The following is a 22173-nucleotide window of genomic DNA, read 5'->3' as shown; positions in this document are numbered from 1 at the left end:
CTGCAGCTCTTCAGGTAAGTTTCCTCAGCTTCTTGCTTATTGAGTGAAGTTATGAGCAGAAATTCATTGCTCATTCTTCTGGCGACGGTGAGACCAGTGGTGCTCACCCAAGTAAGAGCCCTGCACCAGCTCACCCTTCAGACTGCAATTAGTGAGGGCAATGTGATGTTTTGTATTTTGATGCCATGCACTAATTGTCTCTACTCTCTTTCATAGGTATCTCCGCCAGATGACACTGGGACACCGAGATCCAGCCCTCCTCTCCAGCCGCCTCGACTTCTTGGATGAGGATCCTGAGGACACCACAATGGAAGACCCATCACAATGCTCACCCACACACTCCACCAGCATAGAGAGACACACCTCGGTGGGACTTAGATCTAGAGCAGGCTCTGAGTCCAAATCTGATGAGCACAGCACAGATTCTGGTCCACAGCAGGCGGAGACATCCAAGGTCACCGGCACTTGGAGGAATGCTGGAGTCCACGATTCTGCTGAGTCCAAGTCAGATGACGAGCCTGTGGATATCAGGCAGGGTTATCAAATGGATTCCACAGATTGCAACATACGATGGAGGAGTCCATCCACGTTCAGTCTGAGGTATTAGAGCTGACATGCCAGCGCACCAAGGTCAACACAGGTAGTGTGGCAACCGCCATGGAGACCTTGGTCCAGGACTTAGGTCCTGAACTGTGGCAGGAGCTGCACTACATCACTGTAGGCATTGGGTATCAGTGGCTACACAAGAGCGGGTTAGGGCACCTCAATCCCACTCCAGCTGCCCCTTCTCCTCAAGGAGCAGGCCAAGGGCTTCAGGAGTGTCCAGCCAATCCCACTCCCTGTGACTCCATCACTTCTGGCTCCACAGGCTGAGGAGGATACACCTAGCACACAGCAGGAGACCCAAGGCAGGCCAGGGCCCTCCAAGTCTCAGCCCTCCAGAGGATGCCCGCCAGTCATCACAGTCAACTTAGCGTAGTAATCAGCAGGCTGCCTTCACCTCTGTTGTGGATGTTGGGGATACACTACTACAGTGTATACACTACGGTAGGGAAGGAGGATCAAGAAATGCTAGGAGCACAACGGTGGCACAGGTGTTCACCACATGTATATATTTTCCACCAATGTAAATAGAATTGCACCCATTCCAAATCTCCTGTTGTGTATCCCTCCTCTGTATGCTAAGTTGTGTTATGGTCAATCACATGTCACACCATGTTGTTGCCCACCCCCCCCCCCCCCCCAAACATCACAGATTTCGTAACATTTCCCTCTGGTCGATGTTCTGTGCAGCCATCTTATCACAGTGTGTGTCCTTTCTCAGCTAATTCCCAACATTAGTGATGTGTCACCCTCAATGTAAAATGTGCTTATGCAAGGCATCTCATTGACATGCTTTGCAGGTTCAAGTGGTGTCCATTCTTTGCTGTTTAGGCCCCCGTCTTATTTGCATTATGGAAAGCTGAAGGTGTAGTGTAGGAGAGATGTAGATGAGCATGGAGAAGGGTAACCTTTCCTTGAACTATCGCAAGTAGATTTATCCTGCCAATCCTGGATACCGTGTAGTCCCTCAAAGATGTCCAGGATCTGCAATCTAGTCTGTGTGAGTCATGGACACTTCCTGGGTATTTGACGCCAACCTGAATGATTTGTTTCTTGTGGCCACAGACCAGCTGTATGCTGAGCGAGTGGAACCTTTTCCTGTTTATGTATTGCACTGCCTGTTGCCAGGAAGCTCCGCAGTTGATGGCACCCTGCATCTGTGGGGATCCTGAGGCAGCTGCAAAGCACAGTGCTGTGGCTGACTGGCCAGCTTGACCGCTGGCGAAATGCACGTAATTGTGGGCCTGGGCAAAAAGGGTGTCCGTTACCTCCTGTATGTACTTGTGAGTGGACGCCGAAGAAATCCCACAGAGGTCCCCGGTGGAGCCTTGGAATGAGCTATTTCCGTAGAAGAGCAGTGGAGACTTTCAGAGCCACTGGCAATGGACATCCTCCCAGCCCTACGACGTCAACTTCTGGAGAATGTGACACATGTAAGCCGCCAGTTCCCTAGAAATGCGAAGGCATCGATGACACTGATTCTAATTCATCTGGAGGAAAGACATGCGTCTTCTGTACACCCTTGGCATTGAGAGTCAACTACACGCAGCGTTTCTGTGAGCCTCATCCCCTGGGTCCAGAGGGGGCCCTGCTGCCCTATTGCTCATCAGGGTGAAGCTCCTCCTTTTGGTAAGCCTAGTTCCGCCATAGCACTCTTCTCCACCTTTCCTCCTGCCTACATGTGATGATGCAGGCAACATTAACTACACCCTCCATCTTCCTCAAATTCTCAGCTGTCTAAACTGAAGCTTCATTACTTGTCTCTCTTCCATTCTGGCCACAAAGACTTTTCTCTTCCCCATGATGTGTCTGTGTGCGTTCTTCCCCAGTCTTCTCCCATAGTCATGGGTCCGTGCACACCCTTCCCAGCCTTCCCCCCCACTCCCCCAAGTCACGTGCCTGTGTGCATCCTTCCCCTGTCTTGCCCCCACCCAATCAAGCCTTTGCCCTCCAGCCCCTTCCCTTGCTTTTGTCTTGTCTTGTCTTTCCCCCCCTCCACCAGTCAAGCCTTTGCCCACCACCCCCCTGCCCAATCACATTTCAAGCCACTCCTGCCTTACTGCTGGTCTGGTACATACTTGTCTTGTTTGTGAAACCCTTTGAAATCGATGTGCTGTTGCCTGCACAACAGCAGGTGAAAGGTAGGTGACCATATTTCGAAGTCACGAGTGAAGTGCAGTTCGCCAGGTGAACGTTGCCGACATCCAATCGTGAGTCATGTCAGTCTAATTAGACACTGGCATGGCCTTTGATCTTGCATAGGGGCATGATTCCGGTGAGCTGCCTTGATAATGAGCAATCATGATATTCTAATGTATTCAAATACCGTTCCTGACATGGCGTAACGGGAAATGTGCTCCGCCATTGAAGTCTGCAGTGCTCGATTGCAACCTGTTTTTACGCCAACAGAAAAATGACTTTTTTTACTCCCACTATAGTTTCCAATCTCACCCGCCATTACGTCTGCCACGGGTGCTACGGGAAAATCCTGACCAAAGTCTATAAGCTAGGACTAATCATTTATTGACAGAGGCACTAAGTAAAGAAGAATGAAGGCACCTATGCTTTTGTACAATTTAACTGTCTGAGCAGGACTACAGAAAATTATGGGGGTACAGGCCTGTGAATTCACAATTTGTGCTAGTGATGGGCATGATAGAATGTCAGAAGCATGTTCATATAGTTGGCCCATTAAAGATGAAGCACTATGTAACCAGGTAGTACAACAGCCGTGCAGCCTTCAAGGTCAGAAACAGAGCAAAATAAGCATGTGGAAAAGGCTAACCGCTGCTGACAAAGTACGATATCGGGGACAAATATTCATAAATATTGGAGAGATATTATTGGCCTGTGCAGTCAGCAGGGACTCTCTCTCACGGCAGTGTAAAGTGGAAAATTCAAGTGTGCACTGCCCACTGCTTTCCTCACAGTCATCATAGGTAGTATGATGACTAATGACTTGTGTTAATGACATATGAAGTTCTTTGCCAGTGTTTCATAGTGTTATACAGCACAGAAACCGGCCCATTGTGTCTGTGCCAGCAATCAAACACCTATCTATTCTTATTCTATTTTCCTACACTTGGCCCATAGCCCTGCATGCTATGGTGTTTCAAGTGCTCATCTAAATACTTCTTAAATGTTGTGAGGGGTCCTGCCTCTACCACCCTTTCAGGCAGTGTGTTCCAGATTCCAACCACCCTCTGGGTGAAAATGTTTTTCCTCAAATCCCCTCTAAGCCTCCTGCCCCTTATCTTAAATCTATGCCCCCTGGTTATTGACACCTCCACTAAGGGGAAAAGTGTCTTCTTATCTACCCTATCTATGCCCATCATAATTTTGTATACCTCTATCAGGTCCCCCCTCAGCCTTCTCTGCTCTAAGGAAAACAACCCTGGCCTATCCAGCCTATTTATAGCTGAAACGCTCCAGCCCAGGCAACATCCTGGTGATTCTCCTCTGCACCCTCTCCAGTGCAATCACATCCTTCCTATAGTGTGAGACCAGAGCTACACACAGTACTCCTAACTAGTGTTTTATACAGTTCCAACATAACCTCCCTGCTCTTATATTCTATGCCTCAACTAATAAAGGCAAATATCCCAGATACCTTCTTAACCACCTTATCTAACTGTGCTGTTGCCTTCAGGGATCTATGGACATGTACAGCAAGGTCCCTCTGATCCTCTGTATTTCCTAGGGTCCTACCATTCATTGTGTATTCCCTTGCCATGCTAGTCCTCCCAAAATGTATCACCCCTCACTTCTCAGGATTAAATTCCATTTGCCACTGCTCTGACCATCTTACCAGCCCATCTATATCGTCCTGTAATCTAAGGATTTGCTCCTCACTATTTACGACACCACCAATTTTCGTGTCAAGTGCGAACTTACTGGTCACGTCTATATCCACGTCTAAATCATTAATGTACACGACAAACAGCAAGGGTGCCAGCACTGATCCCTGTGTACACCACTCGTCACAGGCTTCCAATCGCAAAAACAACCTTCAACCATCACCCTCTGCCTCCTTCCACTAAGCCAATTTTGGATCCAATTTGCCAAATTGCCCTGAACCCCATGGGCTCTTACCTTCTTGACCATTCTCCCACGTGGAGCTTTGTCAAAAGCCTTACTGAAGTCCATGCAGATTTCATGTAGTGGTATTGTCTGGACTGATAATCCAGAGACCCGGGGTAATGCTCTGGGGACCTGGATTCGAATCCCACCATGGCAGATGGTAAAATTTGAATTCAATAAAAAAAAAATCTGGAACTAAAAGCCTGATGATGACCAAGAAACCAACACCGATTGTTGTAAAAACCCATCTGGCTCGCTAATGCCCTTTAGGGAAGGAAATCTGCTGTCCTTACCTGGCCTGGCCTACATGTGACTTCAGACCCACAGCAATGTGGTTGACTCTTAAAATGCCCCCTGAACAGGGCAGTTAGGGATGGGCAATAAATGCTGGCCTAGTCAGCACATCCCATGAATGAATTTTTAAAAAGACTACTTCAACTACACTGCCCTCATCTACACAACTAGTGACCTCCTCAAAAAATTTAGTCAAATTTGTTAGACATGATCTCCCCCTGACAAAGCCATGCTGACTATCTCTGATTAACCCCTGCCTCTCCAAGTGGAGATTAATCCTGTCCCTCAGAATTTTTTCCAATAATTTCCCTGCCACTGATGTTAGACTCACTGGCCTGTAATTACCTGGTTTATCCCTACTACCCGTCTTGAATAATGGTACCACATTCGCTGTCTTCTGGCACCTCTCCTGTGGCCAAAGAGGATTTGAAAATTAGTGCCAGAGCCCCTGCAATCTCCTCCCTTGCCTCACATAGCAGCCTGGGATACATCTCACCTGGGCCTGGAGATTTATTCACTTTTAAGCCCGTTAAAACTGTTAATACCTCCTCTCTTTCAATGCTTATTTGTTCAAGTGTATCACAGTCCCCCTCCCTGATTTCTACACCTACATCATCCTTCTCCAAAGAGAACACAGATGAAAAGTAATCATTTAAACCTCACCTACATTCACTGGCTCCATGCAAAGGTTGCCACTTTGGTCCCTAATGGGCCTTAATCTTGCCCTTAATATATTTATAAAATGTCTTTGGATTTTCCTTTATCTTGCTCGCCGGTGTTTTTTATGCCCCCTCTTTGGTCTCCTAATTACTTTAAGTATCCCCCTACACTTTCTCTATTGACTAGGGCTTCTGCTGTTTTCTGCCCTCTGTATCTGCCATAAGCTTCCTTTTTTTCCACTATCCAATACTTTATATCCCTTGACATCCAGGGTTCCCTGGACTTGTTGGTGCTACCCTTCACCTTTACAGGAACATGTTGGCCCTGAACTTTCCCTGTTACCTTTTTGAATGACTCCACGGGACTGATGTAGACTTTTCCTGCTAGTGGCTGCTCCCAGTCGACCTTGGCCAGATGCTGTCTTATCATATTGAAATTGGCCTTCCCCCAGTTCAGGACCTTTATTTCCAGTCCATCTTTGTCCTTTTCCATAATTACCTTAAAACTTACAGAGTTATGGTCATCATCCCCAAAATGCTCCCGCACTGACACTTTTACCACATGCCCTGTTTCATTCCAAAGATTAAGTCCAGTACTGCCCATTCTCTTGTAGGACTTTCTACGTGCTGGCTCAAAAAGCTCTCCTGGATGCACTTTAAGAATTCTGCCCCCTCTAAGCCTTTCACACGAAGTCTATCCCAGTTTGGGGAAGTTGAAATCAATCTGGGCAAGTTGAAATTCCCCCATTATTATTACCCTATTATTTTTACACTTCTCTGAGATTTGCCTACATATCTGCTCCTCTATCTTCTCCTGACTGTTTGGAGGCCTATAGTACAGTCCCAGCAAAGTGATTGCCCCCTTTTGTTTTTACGTTCTACCCATATGGCCTCATTTGAGGAATCTTCTAAAATACCATCCCTCCTTACTGCAGTTGTTGACTCCTTGACCAATAGTGCAATGTCACCTCCTCTTTTACACCCCCGCCCCCACCCCCCACCCCGCCACTCCAATCATAACACAGAGAATCACAGAATTACATACTGCAGAAGAGACGCTTTGGTACCGACGCGTGAAAAACACCTGACCTACCTACCTAATCCCATTTACCAGCGCTTGGCCCATAGCCTTGAATGTTATGACGTGCCAAGTGCTCATCCAGGTAATTTTGAAGGATGTGAGGCAACCCGCATCAACCACCACCCCCCCAGGCAGCGCATTCCAGACCCATCACCACCTCTGGGTAAAAAGAATTTTTCTCACATCCCCCCTAAACCTCCTGCCCCTCACCTTGAACTTGTGTCCCCTCGTGACTGACCCTTCAACTAAGGGGGACAGCTGCTCCCTATCCACCCTGCCCGTGCCCCTCATAATCTTGTACACCTCGATCAGGTCACCCCTCAGTCTTCTCTGCTCCAATGAAAACAACCCAAGTCTATCCAAACTCTCCTCATAACTTAAATGTCTCATCCCTGGCAACATCCTGGTGAATCTCCTCTGCACCCCCTCCAGTGCAATCACATCCTTCCTATAATGTGGCGACCAGAACTGCACACAGTACTCCTGCTGTGGCCTCACCAAGGTTCTATACAACTCCAACATGACCTCCCTACTTTTGTAATCTATGCCTCGATTAATAAAGGCAAGTGCCCTATATGCTTTTTTCATCACCCCACTAACATGCCCCTCCGCCTTCAGAGATCTATGGACACACACGCCAAGGTCCCATTGTTCCTCAGAACTTCCTAGTGTCATGCCGTTCATTGAATGCTTCCTTGTCAAATTATTCCTTCCAAAGTGTATCACCTCACACTTTTCAGGGTTAAATTCCATCTGCCACTTATCTGCCCATTTGACCATCTCGTCTATATCTTCCTGTAGTCCAAGACACTCAACCTCACTGTTAACCACCCGGCCAATCTTTGTGTCATCCGCAAACTTACTAATCCTATCCCCCACATAGTCATCTATGTTGTTTAGATAAATGGTGAATAATAGGGGACCCAGCACAGATCCCTGTGGTACACCAATGGACACTGGCTTCTAGTCACTAAAGTAGCCTTCTGTCATCACCCTCTGTCTCCTACAACTAAGCCAATTTTGAATCCAGCTTATCAAATTACCCTGTATTCCATGTGCGTTTGCCACCTTTATAAGTCTCCCATGGGGGACCTTGTCAAAGGCTTTGCTGAAATCCATATAAACTACATCAACTGCACTACCCTCATCTACACACCTGGTCACCTCCTCAAAAAATTCAATCAAATTTGTTAGGCATGACCTCCCTCTGACAAAGCCATGCTGACTATCCCTGATCAAACCTTTCCTCTCCAAGTGGAGATAGATTCTCTCCTTCAGAATTTTCTCCAATAGTTTCCTTACCACTGACGTGAGACTCACTGGCCTGTAGTTCCCTGGCTTACCTTTACAACCCTTCTTAAATAGCGGAACCACACTAGCTGTTCTCCAGTCCTCTGGCGCCTCCCCCGTGGCCAAAGAGGAATTAAAAATTGGGGTCAACGCCCCTGCGATCTCCTCCCTTGCCTCCACCAGCATTCTGAGACACAAATCATCCGGATCCTTCCTATCATCCTCGAGGGAACATGTTGAGCCTGTACCCTCCCCATTTCCTTTTTGAATGCCCCCCACTGCACTTCTGTAGTTTTTCCCACAAGTAGCTGTTCCCAGTCTACCTTGGCCAGATCCTGCCTTATTTTACTAAAATCCGCTCTCCCCCAATTCAAAACATTTTTTTGCAACGTTTCTATTTCTTTGTCCATAGCAAGCTTAAATTGTATCATGTTGTGGTCGCTATCACTAAAGTGCCCTCTCACCATCACTTCAGCCACCTGTCCAGCTTCATTCCCCAGAATTAGGTCCAGTACTGCGCCGTCCCTTGTTGGACCCTCTACATATTGACCTAAAAAATTCTCCTGTACACATTTCAAGACATCCACTCCATCCAAGCCCTTAACACTATGTCCATCCCAATTAATGTTGGGAAAGTTGAAATCAACTAATATAATTACCCTATTATTGTTTTTACACACCTCTGCAAATTGTGCACATATTTGCTCCTCAATTTCCCACTGACTACCTGGGGGTCTATAATAAACACCTAACAATGTGGCTGCCCCTTTTTTATTCCTAAGCTCTACCCAGAAAGTTTCATTCGATGCCCCCTCCCAGATATCATCTCTCCTTACTGCAGTAACTGACTCCTTAACTAATAATACAATGCCTCCTCCTCTTTTACCCCCTCCCCTGTCTCGCCTGAAGATTCTATATCCTGGAATGTTGAGCTGCCAATCCTGCCCCTCCCTCAACCACGTCTCAGTAATGGTTACTATATCACAATTCCACATGTCAATCCTTAATTCATCCGTTTTACCTGTAATACTCCTGGCTTTAAAGAAGAGGCCATCCTGCCTTGCCTTACTCCCCTGAAACTTAATGCAGCTGTACTCCTTCTGACTTGATTGTTTTACAGTATTGTGATGTGTCCCTATTCTGCTAACATTCTGTGTCCGCTCCCCCTGCCGAATCAGTTTAAACCCCTCCCAACAGCACTAGCAAACCTGCCTGCAAGGATGTTAGTCTCGCTCTGGTTCAGATGTAGCCGCCCTGCTTGTACAGGTCCCACCTTCCACAGAAACAGTCCCAGTGATCCAGGAATCTAAAACCCTCCCTCCTGCACCAACTCTTAAGCCACATATTCATCTCCTCAATTCTCCTATTTCTGTGCTTGCTAGCATGTGGCACTGGGAGTAATCCAGAGATTACAACTCGAGAGGTCTTGCTTTTCAGTCTGCTGCCTAACTTCCTGAATTCTTGATGCAAGACCTCATCCCTCTTTCTAACTATGTCATTGGTACTAACATGTACCATGACCTCTGCCTTATCACCCTCCCCCTTTAGGATGCCCTGCAGCCGTTCAGTGCCATCCAGGACCCTGGCACCAGTGAGGCAACACACCATCCTGGAGTCAAGCTGTCGGCCACAGTAGCGCCTATCTGTTTCCCTGACTGTAGAATCCCCTATTTCTCTTTCTCCCCTCCTGTACAGACAGGCTGCTTGTGGTGCCAGAAGCTTGGCTCTGTCTGCACTCCCTGAAGGAATCAGCGCCCTCATCAGCCTCCAAAATGGAATACCAATTTGCGAGCAGGACCCCAGGGGACTCCTGAACTTACTGCCTGTTTCTCTTGGACTGCCTGGTAGTCACCCATTCCCTTCCTCCTCAAGTCCCTTCAGCTGTGGTGTGACCACCTCTCTAAACATGCTATCCACGATGCTCTCAGACTCGCAGATGCTCCACAGTGTCCCCAGCCACCATTCCAGCTCTGAAACCCGAGCTTCCAGGAGCTGCAGCTGGACACACTTCCTGCACACATGCTGGCCCCGAACACTGGAAATATTCCCGGCTTCCAACATGGAGCATGAGGAGCACACCACAGCTTTGAGCTCTCCTGCCATGACTTATCCCTTTAAATTAAACTTCTTAAATCAATTCTCGGACCCTTCTTTCCTGATCCTCGTTACTACAGAATATACAAACTATAAACCACAAAAAGACCTTAAACTATAAGTGATAAAAGTGGTAAATACTTATCCGACCTTACCCACTACTTACCAGTCATTCCTCTCCCTTGTAGCCTCTACTGCTGCAGCAGGGCAAGACCACTCTCTGAAGATTTAAGAAGTTAGAAAGCAAAGAAAAAATGTAGAGCACATCTTCCCCTCTGCACTGAATTCCCACTGTGCACCAAATTGCCAACGTCCTCACTCACTGTGGCTGTGTCTCACTCAGGATGAGCTCTCTCCCCTGCTCATGTGCAAGCACACTGATCATGCCTGAAGATTCTAAACCCTGGAATATTGCCTGCCAGTCCTGCCCTTCCTTCAACTCTGTCTTTGTGATAGCAACAATATCATAATCCCACGTGCTAATCAAAGCCCTCAATTCATCTGCGTTACTTGTAAGACTCCTTGCATTAAAATAGATGCAATCTAGCCTTGCATTATTCCCTTGCGCCTTAACAGGTCCATATTTGTTCTGCCTTCCAGGCTGACTTAGTTTCTCTTTTGTATTTGGGAGAGTGTCACCCCCTCCTGTAGCCCCACTCAGTATCCCATCCCCCTGCCAAATGAGTTTAAACGCCCCCAACAGCACTAACAAACCTCCCAGCAAGGATGTTGGTCCCATTCCGGTTCAGGTGGAACCCATTCGACTTGTACAGGCTACACCTTCATCAGAAACAGATCCAGTGATCCAGGAAACTAAAGCCCTCCCTCCTGCACCATCTCTTCAGCCACACATTCATCCTCTCTATCCTCCTACTCCTATACTCACTAGCATGTGGCACAGGGAGTGATCCAGAGATTACAACCTTTGAGGTCTTGCTTTTTAATCTGCTACCTAGCTCCCTAAATTCTTGTTGCAGGACCTCATCCCTCTTTCTCCTTATGTCGTTGGTACCAATGTGAACCACAACCTCTGACTGTTCGGCCTCTACCTTCAGGATGTCCTGCATCTGTTCTGTGACATCCTTGACCCTGGCACCACAGGGAGGCAACACACCATCCTGGAGTCATGTCTGTGGCCGCAGAAGTGCCTGTCTGCGCCCCTCATTATTGAGTCTCCTACCACTATTGCTCTTGCACTCTTACTCCTCCCCACTTGTGCAGCTGAGCCACCCACAGTGCCGTGCACTTAGCTGTGGCTGCACTCTCCAGGGGGACCTTCATCCTCACCGTTTTCCAACAGAAGAAAATCGTTCTTGAGTGAGATACACTCTGGGGCTCTCCTGACTACCTGCCTGCCTCCCTTCTCCTTACACATTTAATGAGTAGAAATTTTGACCTTGAAATGTGATCTGACTGTTGGTATTGGTAAGATTAATTACCTGCAAATAACCCTCATTGGTGCTAATGACTAAACAGTGTCCTTTGTGTGTCTTAAACAAATCACCTTTATATACTAGTAATGGAAATGATTGCAAAGTGGTTACTAACATTGTCTTATAAATCTTTAATATCAATTTTGTTTTTCTCTAGCTTAGCCAAAGGCCCACTGTGGAGGAGTTGAGGGAGAGAAAAATCCTTATCCGTTTCAGTGACTATGTGGAGGTGGCTGAGGCCCAGGATTATGACAGACGTGCAGACAAGCCATGGACTAGGCTAACAGCTGCTGACAAAGTAAGATATCAGGGACAAACTTTGAGAAAAATAGGAATGGTACAAGTAGTGAGAATTGTTTTTCACCAGCTGGTTATTTGGCATGCGCAGAAACCCGTTACCAAAGCAAACTATTGAGAAATAAACACAAGTAAATTCATTTATCTGAAATGGAGTACGTATTCACTTTCCTTAATGGAAAACATCACTTACCTAAGATCTTTGAGCAGGTCGGCAGAACCAAGGCCTAGGAGTAAATGCGTAACACGTTCCTTTTTTAAAAATTCATTCATGGGATGTGGGCTTCGCTGGCTGGGCCAGCATTTATTGCTCATCCCTAGTTGCCCTTGAGCAGGTGGTGAGCTGCCTTCTTGAACAGCTCCAGTCCATGTGGTGTACACCTACAGTGCTTTTAGGAAGGGAGTTTCAGGATTTTGACCCAGGGACAGTGAAGGAACGGCAATATATTTCCAAGTCAGGATGGTAAGTGACTTGGAGGGGAACTTCCAGGGTACTGGTGTTCTCATCCATCTGCTACCCTTGTCCTTCTAGATGTTCGTGGATTTGGAAGGTGCTGCCGAAGGAGCCTTGGTGAATCCCTGCAGTGCATCTTGTCGATGGCACACACTGCTGGTACTGTGCATCGGTGGTGGAGGGAGTGAATGTTTGTGGATGTGGTGCCAATCAAGTGGGCTGCTTTGTACTGGATGGTGTCAAGCTTCTTGAGTGTTGTGGGAGCTGCACTCATTCTTGAGTGTCGTGGGGAGTATTCCATCACCCTCCTGACTTGTGCCTTGTAGATGGTGAACAAACTTTGGGGAGTGAGGAGGTGAGTTTCTCATTGCATGATTCCTAGCCTCTGACCTGCTCTTGTAGCCACAGTATTTATATGGCTAGTCCAGTTCAGCTTCTGGTCAACCTCCAGGATGTTGATAGTGGGGGATTCAGTGATGGTACTGCCATTAAACATCAAGGGGCAATGGTTGAATTCTCTCTTGTTGGAGATGATCATTGCCTGACACTTGTGTGATGTGAATGTTACTTGTCAGCCCAAGCCTGGATATTGTTCGGGTCTTGCTGCATTTGGACATGGGCTGCTTCAGTATCTGAGGAGTTGCGAATGGTGCTGAACATTGTGCAATCATAGCGACCATCCCCACTTCTGACCTTATGATGGAAGGAAGATCATTGATGAAGCAGCTGGAGATGGTTAGGCCGAGGACACTACCCTGAGGAACTCCTGCAGTGATGTCCTGGAGCTGAGATGACTGACCTCCAACAACCACAACCATCTCCTTTGTGCTAGGTATGACTCCAACCAGCAGGGAGTTTTCCCCTTGATTCCTATTGACTCCAGTATTTCTAGGGCTCCTTGATGCCACACTCGGTTAAATGCGGCGTTGATGTCAAGGGCTGTCACCCTCACTTCACTTCGGGAGCTCAGCTCTTTTGTCCAGGTTTGAACCAAGGCTGTAATGAGGTCAGGAGCTGAGTGGCCCTGGCGGAATCCAAACTGGGCGTCAGTGAGCAGATTATTGCTAAGCAAGTGTCACTTGATAGTAATGTTGATGACCCCTTCCATTACTTTACTGATGATCGAGAGTAGACTAATGGGGTGGTAATTGGCGGGGTTGGATTTTCCACATAGCCGGGTAGATGCCAGTGTTGTAGCTGTACTGGAATAGCTTGGCTATGGGCACAGCAAGTTCTGGAGCACAAGTCTTCAGTACAATTGCCAGAATATTGTCAGGGCTCATAGCCTTTGCAGAATCCAGTGCCTTCAGCCGTTTCTTGATATCACGTAGAGTGAAGCGAATTGGCTGAAGACTGGATCTGTGATGCTGAGGACCTCCAGAGGAGGTTGAGATGGATCATCCACTCGACACTTATGGCTGAAGATCGTTGTGAATGCTTCAGCCTTATCTTTTGTACTGATGTGCTGGGCTCCTTCTCCATTGAGTTGCTTAATTGTCCACCACCATTCACGACTGGATGTGGCAGGACTGCAGAGCTTAGATCTGATCCATTGGTTGTGGGATCACCTAGCTCTGTCTACCACTTGCTGCTTATGCTGTTTGGCACACAAGTAGTCCTGTGTTATAGCTTCACCAGCTTAATTCCTCATTTTTAGGTATGCCTGGTGCTGCTCCTGACATGCTCTCCTGCACTCTTCATTGAACCAGGGTTGATCCCCTGGCTTGATGGTAATGGTAGAGTGGGAGATATGCTGGGCCATGAGGTTACAGATTGTGTTGGAATACAATTCTGCAGCTGCTGATGGCCCACAGCGCCTCATGGATGCCCAGTCTTGAGTTGCTAGATCTGTTTGAAATCTATTCCATTTAGCACAGTGCTAGTGCCACACAACACGATGGAGGGTATCCTCAATGTGAAGGCAGGATTTCGTCTCCGCAATGACACTGCGGTGGTCACTCCGACTGATACTGTCATGGACAGATGCATCTGCGGCAGGCAGGTTGGTGAGGATGAGGTCAAGTATGTTTTTCCCTCTTGTTGGTTCCTTCACCACCTTCCGCAGACCCAGTCTAGCAGGTATATCCTTTAGGACTCAGCCAGCTCTGTCAGTAGTGTTGCTACCGAGCCGCTCTTGGTGATGGACGTTAAAGTCCCCCACCCAGAGTACATTCCGTGCCCTTGCCACCCTCAGTGCTTCCTCCAAGTGATGTTCAACATGGAGGGGCACTGAGTCATCAGCTGAAGGAGGGCGGTATGTGGTAATCAGCAGGAGGTTTCCTTGCCCATGTTTGACCTGATGCCATGAGACCTCATGGAGTCCAGAGTCAATGTTGAGGACTCCCAGGGCAACTCCCTCCCGACTGCATACCCTTGTGCTGGGTCTGCCCTGCCAGTGATGGTGGGGTCTGGAACATTATCTGTGAGATATGATTCCGTGAGGATGACTATGTCAGGCTGTTGCTTGACCAGTCTGTGGGATAGCTCTCCCCATTTTGGCACTAGCCCCCAGATGTTAGTAAGGAGGACTTTGCATGATCGATAGGGCTGAGATTGCTGTTGTCATTTCCGGTGCTTAGGTCAATGCTGGGTGGTATGTCAGGTTTCATTCCTTTTTTGTGATTTTGAATGCGGTTTGATACAACTGAGTGTCATGCTAGGCCATTTCAGAGGGCGTTTAAGAGTCAACCACATTGCTGTGGGTCTCGAGTCACATGTAGGACAGACCAGGAGATTTCCTTCCCTAAAGGGGATGTGAACCAGATGGATTTTTACAACAATTGACAATGGTCATCATTAGACTTTTAATTCCAGATTTTTATTAAATTCAAATTCTACCATCTGCCATGGCGGGATTTGAATCCCGGTCTCCGGGAACAATATCCTGGGCCTCTGGGTTATTTGTCCAGCAACAATACCACTATGCCCTTATCCTGATCATCCCACAAACATTCACTGTACCCTCAATTATACTTCCACTCAACAATTTGTCAGCAACTGCTTAATTATCTCCAACCCAGTTATTGTGAACTCTGGATGTGTGCGCAACTGTACTTATATTGGTCATTAGGTAATCTCTTTCAGCAGCTATTTCCCCAAGTCTCGAGTTTCTCATTAGATGTACAACAAGCGTTGGACTAATGCAAATCATTGATGGAATCGGCATCTAGAACAATGTCACATACCAGAACTTCATTAAATGCTTAATAGAGGACCTTTAACCTGCTTTGAGCTTAATTTCCCCACAAGGTTGGTGAGTCATAGATCAGGATAGGCAGGTGTTCTCTCTCCATGAAACTGCTTTTCCTTTTGTATAAATCCATCACACAGCTGAATCTTGCACATGAACTAAAGAAAGTTCTAAAATAAAAACTGAAAATGCTGGAAAAACTCAGTAGGTCTAGCAGCATGTGTGGAGACTGGAACAGAATTAATGGTTCAAGTCCATATGACTCTTCTTCAGATTTCCAGCATCTGCAGTATTTTGTTGTTATCTAAAGAAAGCTCTAGATTGCCTAGATATTATAAACCATGAAGAACATATGTCACATATGTTGTGTGATATTGGATACCATCCAGTAGGTCTTAATGAAGTCTTTGTAGTCTTAAGTAGGTTACATACTTATACTACACCTCCCCCCAGCCTTTATCCAATGTATTTCAAGTTATTCTAGTTTACCCCATGTATTTACATCATTATTACTACCCCATCTCTCCACTTCAAGTCTCTGAACTCATGAGTTCAGGGGCTCTGTCATTGCAGGTAAACTCTGTTGGAGCCTGCTTCTGCCTATGGGACTGCTCTCTTGCTTGCATGTCCTCCTTGATTACCAACCCTGGTATTAGCTTTTTCAGCAGGATTGGAAGTTGTGTGTGGAGTTTCCTGCCCATCAGGAGTTCAGATAGGGCCAGCCGCATTGTAATGGGGTGGACCTATAGGTTAGCGGTGCTGTGGGGAAGTCCTCGTTCTTTTTTAGGAGGTCTTTTACAATGTGAACTCCTCTTTCTCCTTCCCCATTTGACTGTGGCTATCTCAGAGAGCTGCTATGATGGCCGAAGCCATATGTGGCGGTGAAGTGTGCAAAGTACTCATTTGAAAATTATGGGCCGTTATTGGACATGATCTCGTCTGTGGCTCGCGAACATCTCTTTCAGTGCCTTAATTGCTACCTCTGTGGTGGTCGTATATAGATGCTTCACCTCAACCCATCTGGCAAAGTAATTCACCACAACAAGGAACGATTTGCAGTTGAAGACAAATACATTGATGCCCAGCCTCTCTCATGGTCTGGTAGAGAAGGAACTGTGTTGGGATGAGGGGCTGTCTTTGGTCCCATGCCTCTGCAGCACACAAACCTGACAGTTTGCTATCGTGTGCTCAATTGCCCTGGCCACCAGACAGCAGATTGGGCCCGGTGACACCTAGGTGGCCCTGGTGTATTTTTTGAAGGATCTCTGGTGGAAGGGAAACTGGGATGACCAGCTGCTCACTGTAGACCAGGAGGTCATCTATGACTGTAAAGTGGTTTTGTTGTTCAAAGCAAGCTTATATGGCACCACCGCTTGGTCACTGTTGTGGCCAGCTTGTTGGCAGTAACGGCAGATGCAGGCACACACCTCATCATGCATTTGTTCCTGGTGAATCTATGTGGTGTTTACGTGTGGACCCTGGCAGGTGTCTCCTTGTCAATTGGGAGTACGCTTGTAGCTCATCGATGAGATTGACTTCCTGTTTTGTCGGAAGGCCTAATATGGCCCTAGAAAGTGTGTCTCCTGTTGTTTGGTTTTTACCTTGGACCTATACCGTCTCATAGGCAAACCTCATGAGGCATAGGTAGAACCACTGGATTCTGGGAGGCATCTTTACTGGCTGCTTCTCATCCTGCAATGAGACTAGTGCCTTATAGTCTGTTTTGATCGTGACCTTGAGGCTAATGATGTAGTCTAAAAACTTCTCACATGCCCATGTGACAGCGAGGGCTTCCTTTTCTATGATGGCATATCTTGTCTCCATGTCTGACCGAGCTCTGGAATCATAGTAAACCAGTCGGCAATTTCCATCCAGTTGTTCCTAGAAAAGGACCACTCCCTGGCCTGTGGATGAATTATGCGATGCTATGATGGTGGGCAGAGATGGGTCTTAGAGGGCCAGAATGTCATTGGAGAGCAGCATTGCCTTGATGCGAGTGAAGGCTTGCTCTTGATGTGAGTCCTAGCACCATGCCTGGTCTTTCTTAAGCAGATGCCTCAAAGGTTCTGTGACCTGTGCCAAATTTGGCAAAAACTTTTCCATCTGGTTCATCATCCCCAAGAATTGCTGGAGAGCTGGAATCGAGGATGAGGTGTAGGATCTCGCTAATAGCTTTAGTTTTCTGTGTATCCACCATGATGTCTTTATTGCTGACAATGTGGCCCAGTAACAGAATTGATGTTTTAGAGAACTCATATTTCTCATTCAGCATCAGCCCTGCTTCCTGCAGGCACTGTAAGACTGCTGTAAGTCTCTTGTCATGTCCCTTCACCGCTGCACTGTGAACTAATACATTGTCTATGTGGCAAATGAACCCTGTACGCCCTGCAAAATGGCCCACATTGTACATTGAAATATTTCTGGTGCCTAAGTGATTCCAAGCAACAGGTGGTTAAAGCAGAATCTTCCGAAGTGGGTAATGACTGTAGTCAGCAGCCTGGACTCTTCATCAAGGGGAAATTGCCGAAAGCCGCTGTTGGCATCCAGCTTTGAAAATGCTATGCTCTTTGAGAGTTTAGTTAGGCTTTTGTCCACTGAAGACATGGGCTGTATTTCTCTGGCTATGGCTTTATTGAGCTGCATCAGGTTGATGTAGATACGGATGGATCTGTTCTGTTTTGGGACTGGGACCATCCTGGAACACCATGCAGTTGGTTGTGTGACTGGGAAGATTGCACCCATGTTTGTCATCTCGTCCAGCTGCTGCTGCTGCACTTGTTTCATGAATGGGTGGGGAATCTTTCGTAGAGTGGACTGGTCCACAGGTTTTGCATCCCTCCCCAGGTGATCTTGTATGTGTTCTTCAGTTGCAACAGTCCTGGAACTCAGTTTTATAGCCAAGGAGCCTTGTTGGTTGACCGCGTCAATTTTTTGTAGAAGGTTAAGTTCAACACAGGCTTTGCAGCTTACTAGTGAACAGTCTGAGTTGTGGACCATGAACAGAGTCTCTCAGAATCTTTTATCCTGGTACCAAGTGTTGCCTTTCACTGGGAGCTTTATGCCTGCTGCTCCGTATAGGTGGGTGGTGGGTGACATTAGCCATTGGGTCACCGGGCGAGGTTCTCTGTCCAACAGGACCGTAACACTGGCCCCCATGTCCAATTTAAAATTTGTGAGATGGCAGTTAACCAAAATGTCTGCATTTCAATACGAAAGCCCTGGGACTGAGATGGTTGACCTCCAACAACCACAAGCATCTTCCTTTGTGCTACATATGACTCTGATCAGTGGGGAGATTTCCACCGATTTCCATTCACTCCAGTTTTGCTTGATGCCACACTGGGTCAAATGTTGCCTTGATGTATAGGGCTGGCACTCTCACCTGTGCATGTTCTCATGAAAAGAAGAAATGACACCAAGGATTCCAGGTGGGCAGTCTATTTTCCACAACAATTTAAAGAGTCTGTCTCTGCTGATAAGGTTGAAAGATTTGGTGAGGCCTATGAAGGCAATGTAGAGTGGTCTGCACTGTTTGAGGCACTTTTTCTGTAACTGCCAAAGCGAGAAAATCATGTCAACTGTCAATCCACCAGGTCTGAAGCCACACTGAGATTCATGGTAAATGTGTGATGTCAGGGTCCACATCCTGGTCAGAGCAACACAAGCAAAGACCTTCCCCACAATACTTAACAAAGAGATGTCTCAGTAATTGTTTTACTTGCTGCAATCTCTTTTGTTTTTGTACAAGGTGATTATTTTTGCATCATGCAATGTCTTGAAGCACCAATCTTTCATTCCAGCAGAGACACAAAAACTCATGGAGATGCTGCAGCAGTGCTGGTTTTGCACTTTTGATGATTTCAGGAATGTGATCATTTCCTGAGCTTTGTCACTCACAAGATAGTCAATGGCCTTGTGAAGCTTTACTGTATTAGGCTCACTGTTCAGCTCCTCCTTGATAGGAAAGCCTGGAATGACACTGAGAGCTTCTTCAATGACAAAATTCTCCATTGTTTAGAATTCAAGATAGTGCTCCACCCACCTTTCCATCTGCTTACTAAGTTCAGTAATGATCATCCCTGTATTTGTCTTCAAGGTGGCTGATTTAGTTGCTGCTGGGTCTGTTGCTTTCTTGATTCCTTCATACGTCCCTCTAGCATCCCCAGACTCAGCAGTAGACTGTATGCTGTTGCAGAGGTTCAACCAGTATTGATTGGTGCAGTGCCGAGCAGTCTGCTGAGCCTTGATTCTAGCAACTCTGAGAACATCGAGATTTTGTTTGCTGGGGACTTGCTTCTAGTTCATGAGGGCTCTCCTCTTGCTTCCAATAACTAGCTCCATTTCAGTCCAAAAGCCTCAAAACAGTCAGCATTCCTGTGATAGCTTTTCCCTCAGGCAGTGAATACAGAGTTATAGATGGTGTTGCGCAAATGATCCCACTTTGACACCGCACTCTTGACCTGGGCATTGTCCGAACGAGCCTGATTGAGGATTTTGAGGAACCCCTGGATCCTTTCTGGGCCAGTGATATGGTGAGTGTTGATCCAAGGATGATCTTTCTTCTTGGAGTGGTATAATTTCCTTGGCTAAAGCCTGACCTTGTTACTCACCAGGGAGTAGTCAATGTCATAGTCAGCACTTTGATAGCTTTGAGTGACAAGGACACTGTCGAGGATAGTACATCTGGTGATGATGAGATCTAGCTTGTGCCAGTGGTGTGATCTTGGTTGCCTCCAGGACACCTTGTGGCATGGCATAGTTTGGAAGTACAGTAGCTGTTCGTCACACAGAGTCCATGTAACAGCACAGCTCCAGCACCCTCATCTTGCCTATTCCCAGATGCCATTATGCACATTGGCCAAGCTGTGTAGTGGAGTGGACACCCACCATTGTGTTGAAGTCATTCTGCTGATGACAAAGTCAAGTGCCTCATAGAAGTGACCCTTGACACCTGCGGTGGAGTTGAGTGTTGAGGCAGAGATACACATGAAGTTAACTGAGCCCATGCTTGTTGACATAAGAGCATAAGAACACAAGAAATAGGAGCAGGAGTAGGCCACTCTTCCCTTTGAGCTCATTCTGCCATTCAATGAGATCATGGCTGATCTACTTCAACACCATTTTCCTGCACCATCCCTGTATCCCTTTATGCTTTTAATATTTAGAAATCTATTGATCTCAGTCTTGAACATACTCAACGACTGAGCCTTCACAGCTCTTTGGGGCAGAGAATTCCAAAGATTCATCACTCTCTGAGTGAAGAAATTCCTCCTCATCTCAGTCTTAAATGGCCTGCCCTTATTCTGAGACTATGTTCCTTGGTTCTAGACATCCACCACTCCCACCAAGGGAAACATCCTTCCTTCATCTACCCTGTCGAGCCCTGTCAGAGTTTTGTATGTTCGAATGAGATCATCTCTCATTCTTCTAAACTCCATGAAGTAAAGGCTATTTAACCTTTCCTCATAGGACAAGCCTTTCATCCCAGGAATTAATTGAGTGAACCTTCATTGCACTCCCTCTGAGACAAGTATATCTTTCCTTAGGTGCACCTCCAGGTGCAGTATCACCAAAGCCCTTTATAATTGCAGTAAGAAATCTTTACTCCTATACTCAAATCCTCTTGCATTAAAGGCCAACATACCATTTGTCTTCTTAATTGCTTGCTGTACCTGCATGTTAGCTTTCAGTGACTCATGAACAAGGTCACCCAAGTCCCTTTGAAGTTCAACACTTCCTAGCCTCTCACCATTTAAGAAATACTCTGTATTTCTGTTTTTCCTACCAAAGTAGATAACCTCACATTTCTCCACGTTGTATTCCATCTGTTGGAGGGACAGATGGAAGGAGGGAGAGAGATGGAGGGAAGCCAGCAGGGGTGGGCTGGAGGAAGGGAGGCTGGTGGGGTGGGCTGGAGGGAGAGAGGGTGGGCTAGAGAAAGGCAGGGCGACCAGGAGAGAGGGAGAGAGGGTGGCCAGCAGGAGCAGGCCAGAGGGAGGGATGGAGGGAAGAAGGGCAGCCGGCTGGCAGGGGCGGACCAGAGGGAGGGACAGAGAGACAGAAAGACATAAAAAGTGTTCATGCATGCCATCTATCCTATCCAAACTGGACCAGCACACACTTGTCATTGTTGTATGCTTTTGCTGTGTAACGAGTGTGTTATATCCCATCTTAAACTATGATTAAACTCAATATACTGCCATATTGATTGCAGGCGATCCTGATTGATTAAATAGTGATAACATCAACTGTCCTTCTTAAAGAGTAAAATTGTAACAAGTGTTTGCATAGATAACAAGAAAGTATGCAACCAAAGTTCAATTCATTATTTAGTAGTTATTGAGTACCTCAGTACTTAAAGAAGTAGAATTTCTAAAACTAAAAGCAAAGTGTAAGAAGGCTACCTGAACCTTTTGTGGGGGTTCAATCATCGCAAGAAGTGAGAAGACCGAAACCCATTCCATGCTCACGTGTTGTCTATTGAGTTTTCCCCTGCCATAAGAAAATGTAGTGCTTCTCTTTAAGAGACCCACTTTGACTGAGCCTAGTTTCTTGCAGCATTGTAAGGTCCACGTTGTAAGTTCCATGTCAATCGCAGCTATCTTGCATGCGTCACCAACCTGCAGAAGGTCTTTGGTAGGGCCAAGATGCATGGTCCTTACGTTCCAGCTTGCAATGCAAAGTACTGGTGTTTCCTT

General features: G+C 46.7%; 1 protein-coding gene across 1 annotated transcript in view; it reads left to right on the top strand.

The window, feature by feature from the left end:
* Nucleotides 1–22173, top strand: part of phactr1 (phosphatase and actin regulator 1) — a 711982-nt gene that overhangs the window by 680897 nt on the left and 8912 nt on the right. The window contains exon 12 of the mRNA XM_078539187.1: nt 11692–11832. Coding sequence (XP_078395313.1) covers nt 11692–11832 — 141 coding nt within the window. The remainder of the gene's footprint in view (nt 1–11691; nt 11833–22173) is intronic.

The sequence above is a fragment of the Cetorhinus maximus genome, chromosome 3 (genome assembly GCF_964194155.1).
Source record: "Cetorhinus maximus chromosome 3, sCetMax3.hap1.1, whole genome shotgun sequence".
Lineage (NCBI taxonomy): Eukaryota > Metazoa > Chordata > Chondrichthyes > Lamniformes > Cetorhinidae > Cetorhinus > Cetorhinus maximus.
This window is presented reverse-complemented; position numbering and strand designations above follow the sequence as displayed.